Source organism: Cyprinodon variegatus, unplaced genomic scaffold (assembly GCF_000732505.1).
Source record: "Cyprinodon variegatus isolate N-32 unplaced genomic scaffold, C_variegatus-1.0 Scaffold1092, whole genome shotgun sequence".
Lineage (NCBI taxonomy): Eukaryota > Metazoa > Chordata > Actinopteri > Cyprinodontiformes > Cyprinodontidae > Cyprinodon > Cyprinodon variegatus.
This window is the reverse complement of record NW_015151545.1, coordinates 233,237-239,659: the sequence shown is the minus strand read 5'-3', so window position 1 is coordinate 239,659 and position 6,423 is coordinate 233,237. Positions and strand designations below refer to the sequence as shown.

The 6,423-nt window shown below is 37.8% G+C and overlaps 1 protein-coding gene across 2 annotated transcripts; it reads left to right on the top strand.

The window, feature by feature from the left end:
* Window positions 1–4,115: 4,115 nt before the first annotated feature.
* On the top strand, window positions 4,116–5,442 carry LOC107101411 (trace amine-associated receptor 13c-like). 2 transcript variants are annotated; one of them, XM_015400312.1, is made up of 2 exons: window positions 4,116–4,288; window positions 4,617–5,442. In XM_015400312.1, exons 1-2 carry the CDS (start codon window positions 4,116–4,118, stop codon window positions 5,440–5,442), a joined length of 999 nt encoding a protein of 332 aa, XP_015255798.1. The 2 variants fall into 2 exon arrangements, with proteins under 2 accessions (XP_015255798.1, XP_015255799.1); XM_015400313.1 differs by having other exon boundaries at window positions 4,158–4,308.
* Window positions 5,443–6,423: the final 981 nt, after the last annotated feature.

Below are 6,423 nucleotides of genomic sequence, written 5' to 3'. Positions count from 1 at the left end.
TATTCACCTTCTGCCCTTATTTCTACCCGTCTTTTGCAGGACAGGAAATGGTTACGAGTGAGTTCTTTTCAAAATTTGGGATCTGGTTATTTTATTTCAACTCATGTATAAACCCACTCATCTATGCTTTTTTCTATCCTTGGTTTAGGAAATCTGTTAAATGTATTATAACACTAAAGATATTTCAGCTTGACTCTGGTGACATGAACATATTGTAGAGATGTAAAGGATGCAATAGTTGAATAGTTGTTGGTCTTCTTTGAACCTAAACTGATTTGGATTATTCAAGAATCAGCAACTTGTGTTTGTATTTGTTATTGTGTCTTCCAATTGTTATTAATTTAATATCATTATTATTTCCTGTATAACTTTAAGGGACCTTCCTGATACAATTGTTTTGTATTTTATCATTAGTATGCATTTCTGTTTTTAAAATATTACTTGCTATGGAAAAAATCACTTTAAAGGACCTTACTGATTAAACTTTACATTAAGTTGCAATTATTTTTTGTCATCAGTATGCATTTCTGTTTTTATTATCTGGAAGTAATAAAAAGTAAGTAAATACTCCTATGTCTTACAGACCTGGCAGTTTCAGTTTACCCCACCTCTACCATCTGCACTTCCCTACTACCCTGAGTGAGCCCACTTGATCACAATCATTTCCTCCTCCTTTATGTATTTAGCAGATTTTCTACTTTCATACCATTTTGTCTGTTTATACAACAAGTGTTTAGCTTGCTGGCATAAAAAACAAGCTGGTAGTGACCCTTTTTTGACCGATTGCCCCAATTTCCATTGCCAATCAAAAGCCCAGGGGTGCCTTTTGAGAAGCCTGTGGCTTTTCAAAGTCTGGGTAGCTTTCTATCAACATTTAACCCGAGTAAATTATTTTTACTGGGGTTTTGGTGCCTCTACAGACCTAGTATTTTCGGGGCTTGTTTAGGGGTAGCGAATGTGCAGCTGCAATGATTTGTTCCATTGGCTGCTGCAGTAACTGATGAAGGTGATTAAAAAAATTTTTTCTATACCCTTAGTTTGTGACAAAATAGGTCTTAAGATGTTTTTAAGTGAGAAAGTACACCTCAAAACTTCATCAGTGTAATCAATTTGTCAAGAAATATCTTAATTTTAAATCTGTGTTGAAATCTTGGTCTTCACAGTTGGTTAGTGTGGCCTGCTTACGCAGCTTATGTTGCCACATCTCCAATAATCTCCAAGCGGTAGTAGCAGGGGACTTGGGATTGGGAATGTACATTCAGGTAAACACAACTTAATAGTGTAATTATCTAGAAACACATTCTACTTTCATTTTCCATGGTTCTATGCTGTCAGCGCTGTAAGAAGAGAGATCTCGAGGTGGATGCTGTTCTCATATGAATGCCAACAACAATAAAACATTACAAAACGCGTTATAAAAACAAAAACACAATGTCATGTTCAACTTTTTGAACATAAATGTTGCCCTTCTGAGGCTTTCTGAAGGCAAATCGATTTTGCATGGTCCAATAAGGTGTCAGAAACCTAAAAAAAATATGTACCAGTTTAATAAAGGAGAACCTATTATCTTTATATTTCTTTGATATATAAAAACAGCTTATTTTCTGAATATGTGTTTATTTAAGAGCAAACATGGAAACACCTATAAAAGGTACACTATATTATATTATTTTCCATGTGAATCCCAGATTGTTAATGATTCTCTTCCTTATCTAAAAAGTGCTTTAAATCAGTTCTGTCTTTATACATGATTTGTAAGATCCTTACATTTGAGAAGGGAAGTGGGGAAAGCAGAATAAAGCGTTAGCCTCGCTGCATGCAGTTAGTCAAGCCTTGTAGCTAATCCAGGTCCTGGAAAAAGAGCTGGTGTACCCTTTCCATCTGTCTTTGGACTGCTGATTAGTTGTGATGTTCAGCTGATCAGATCTAAATGCTTTTACCTCCACCTTCTCTTGCTTTAAGGGACATCACTTGATATAATTTTTCTTGCTCCATTTCTCTCTCGCCAATGATCCAACTTCCACAACTCAGCCACACTACGAATGTGATGACATTTCCTGCTAGCTCGGGCCGCAGGACAGCTGTGCTCTGAGCTCACCTATCCTTTAACATTGCAGAGGAACTACTGCACATCTACAACTTTCAACAAGAGTCAATGGCCAAAGATTTTTGCGCTCATTGCGGGAAATACTTCACTAGTCCCTGATGACAAATGAAAGAGCTTTACATGTCATTAAAGATTTTATCATCTGTCTATCTTGCACATATAGGAATATATTAAGATATTTATATATTATATATTTAATTTTATGATAAAATGTTTATTTGCTTTTTTTTGTGTCTTAATCAAGGTTATAGGGTGTGTGAGCGCCCTCTATTGGCCAGCCCCCACTGTTTGTACTTGTGGACTAACTTTAATCAAAAACAATTTGGATAGGAATGTTTTCTGTTTGTATTGTGGATATTTGAGATTTATTTGGTTATTATAATAAAATAATATAACTGTCTAAAAACATTTTGGAGGTTATTTTAAATTAAACATCCAATTATACATCTAAATCTCTTCAGATGTAGGTTGATAAAAAAAAAACTATATGTGAAATATAATTGGTGTGACCAGCCACCCACTCCTCCCCCAGTCCAGGACCCCCTGCTGTTACCTTCAACTTCTTTAACAACTGACTGCATCACACCTCCCAGCTCCTAAACACCATCCAACCTCCCCACTCCAGAAAATACCATCACACTGCTCAACCCCTCCCCTGCCATCTTGTCACTTTCAACAACACAGGTGAGGAATGAGGTGCGAAAGATCAAGGTGCCACAGGCTGCGGGTCCAGATGGTATCAGCTCCAGGTTTCAAGGGTGTTGAGCAGATGAACTGTGTGGCATCCTGTGCTACCTGTTCAACTCAAGTCTGAGGCTGGGAGAAGTACCAACAGCAGTGGAAGACCTCTTGTGTGGTACTGGTGCCAAACGGGACTTGGTGGAAGCCTTTAATTTACACAACATGTCACTGGCCTTACAACGGTGCATGGCCACACGCTCGACATTGTGTTGTCCAGTGGTTTTCCTCATTAATGGTGTAGTTGTTGGGGATGCTGTGTTCTCTGCCCAAAGCCCTGTCATGTTTAATCTTACTTTAGACTTGGAGGTGAGGCAGTGCTGTGTCTGTCTCCCTGCCATCTCCCAGATCAGCGACGTGCTGCTCCTGCTGCCCTAGATGTGCTGCAAGACCTTTTGCTGCGCCATGATGCTCATCAACCATTGACTTTGCATGTAAACTAGTTGCTTTTGCTTAATGTGTAAACGTAGCATTATGTTGTTGTTAGCTCGTTTCAGGAGCAGTCAGTCTCGGTTCGTTTCGGTCTCGATTTCGGAAACATCTGAGCACCTCGACAGACAGCATGCGCGTTAAAGGCGTGGTTTCGAGGGGTGCTCAGATGGGAGAGGAATGGTTGTATATTTTTAGAAATATAGCTTGCTGGAACTGATCTCCTACGGCACCTTTAAGTTTGGAATTGATTTTGAAATAATGCTGTTTCTTTTTAAAGACTTGAATGGACCGGCACCTCAGTACATTGCAGACCTCATCCAAATTTACCGTTCCTTGCTCACTTTGAGGTCCTGGGTGTGATAAATCTGAAAACCAGATGTGATAAAACGTTCTTCGTGGAATGCTCTGCCCCTAAATATATGTATGGCCCCCACCATGGAGTGTTTGAAATCGCATCTCAAGACTCACTTTTATTCTCTGACTTTTAGCATAAGTTGTGTGGTCCCATGTGGCTTTGTATCTATTCTATTTTTTTTATCACTGTTTTATTTATATTAATTGTTTTATAATTACCTTGTTGAGTCTGCAGCACTTTGGAATTGTTTTGTTGTTAAAATGTGCGATATAAATAAAGTTGATTGGATTATTATGTTTTTAACTCTGGTACAAGGAATGGCATACTCTAGTAATACAGGCATATGGTAAGAGAATGGTGTCACAAAAACAAGCTTAAAAACTGGAAATTAATTTAAAAGGGGGAGGAGTAAAACGAACGTCAGTATAAAACAGTTTTTTGGTCATACAGTCTGCAGACTCTAAGAGCTGCTATTTTCTTATTATGGAGTCTTTGAGTGAAGATGGGCTGTGCTTTCCACAGCTGATCAACACGTCCTGCAGAAAGCCCCTGCAGACTCCCTCTACAAACATTCTGCTTTACGTTGTGCTCTCCTGCATCTGCTTACTGACTGTGACTTTCAACCTGCTGGTCATCATTTCCATCTCACACTTCAGGCATTACTGTGAACAGAAATGTGTTATTCTATATATTGTTTCTTGCATGTAGCATTTCAACAGTTTGCACATTAGGAATGTTATGTAGATAGGATCTTTTGACCTATTTTCACTTTCTAGCGCATAAAAGATTTATTTAATCCATCTGATTAAATAAATTTTCATTTGATTAGATTTCGCCAAAATAATTCCTCATTATTTTGTGAAAACAGTTGTTATGTATAGTGTCTCACATATACAATTTTACCTAGATTTTGACTATTATTTTCAACTTCTCAGGATGAGTTTATTTATTCTTATGCTCTGTGTTGTTTTTCTTCTTCTCTAGGCAGCTCCACACCACCACCAACATGTTCCTCCTCTCTCTGGCTGTCTCAGACCTACTTATTGGACTGCTGCTGATGCCCATTCGAATCTTGCTAACTGGAGGCTGCTGGGTTTTGGGAAGCATAATATGTGCAACTTTTAACTACACCTCTTATATTCTTACATCTGCCTCAGTAGGAACTATGGTGCTCATATCAGTTGACCGATATATAGCAATCTGTGATCCTTTGTGTTACCATACAAAAGTGACTCAGAAAAGAGTTCAAATCTGTATTTGTCTGTGTTGGGGGTGCTCTGTGTTTTACAACGGTGTGTTACTGAGTAACCATTTAAATGATCCAGACAGATATAACTCCTGTTATGGGGAATGTGTGCTTTTAATTGATCTTTTAAAGGGAACTTTTGATGTTATATTGACATTTATTGCTCCTATTTCTGTAATCATCGTTCTGTACATGAGAGTTTTTATGGTTGCTTTGTCTCAGGCTCGGGCCATGAGGTCTCATATTGCAGCTACATCAGCTGCTATAAAAGATTCAGTTTGCATAACTGCTAAAAAGTCTGAGAGAAAAGCAGCTAAAGCTTTAGGTGTTGTTATAGTTGTGTTTATATTCACCTTCTGTCCTTATTTCTATCCGTCTTTTGCAGGACAGGAAATGGGAAACAGTGAGTTTACTTTAAAATTTGGGATCTGGTTATTTTATTTCAACTCATGTATAAACCCACTCATCTATGCTTTTTTCTATCCTTGGTTTAGGAAATCTCTTAAATTCATTATAACATTAAAGATATTTCAGCTTGACTCTGGTGACATGAACATATTGTAGAGATGTAAAGGATGCAAATGAATAGTTGCTGGTCTTCTTTTTAACTAAACTGATTATTAAAGGATATAAAATTATACCAACAGTAACTTGTCTTTGCATTAATTTATAACTTGTTGGACAGGTCTGCCAATTTTTATTTTAAAAATATTATTATTATTTGCTATGGAAAAGGACCTTTCTGATTTAACTTTACATTTTGTTGCAATTATTTTTGTTTATTTTATCATCAGTATGCATTCATGTTTTTATTATCTGGAAATAATAAAAATCTAAAATACTCCTTTGTTGTACAGACCTGTGGTGCGACATGACAGTTTTAGTTTGCCCCAACTCTGCTGTCTGCACTTCCCTGCTAGCCTGAGTGAGCCCACCTGATCACAGTCCTCTCCTCCTCCTTGATGTATTTAGCGGATTTGCTACTTTCATGCTATTTTGTCTGTTTATGCTAACAAGTGCTATGCTTGCTGGCATAGTCAACAAGCTGGATACTCTAGTGACTCTTTTGTGACCCATTAGCCCAATTTCCATTGCCACTGAAACATGGGGTGCCTTTTGCAAAGCATGGGGCTTTTCAGTATCTGAGTAGCATTTTTTTGTTTCTTCAGCTTTTATAGTCATTACACTGTCACAAGTACAGAACAACGAAATTAACTGCCTGCATTTAACCCATCCTCTTGGGGAGCAGTGGCTTACCATTGTACGGAATCTGGAGAGCAGTCTTGGTTTAAGCGTCTTGCTCGCTTCCCCATACCATTTACCATACACATTTACCAGAGTAAATTTACTTTACAGACCTAGTCCTTTCTGGGCTTGTTGAGAGATGGGTGGTGTGCAGCTGCAGTTTTTTGTTCCCGCAGCAGCCACAGTAACTGGTGAAGATGAGTGTACAAATGTTTTTTCTATACCTTTAGTCTGTGACAAAATAGATCTTAAGATGTTTTTAAGTGAGAAAGTACATCTCAAAACTTATTTTGTGTAATC

Bases quoted from the DNA above. Each gene is read 5' to 3' on its own strand.
- LOC107101411 (XM_015400312.1), top strand. From the start codon at position 4,116: ATGGAGTCTTTGAGTGAAGATGGGCTGTGCTTTCCACAGCTGATCAAC. The intron at 4,289-4,616 runs GCATTACTGTGA...CTTCTTCTCTAG, and splicing joins ATTTCCATCTCACACTTCAG to GCAGCTCCACACCACCACCA.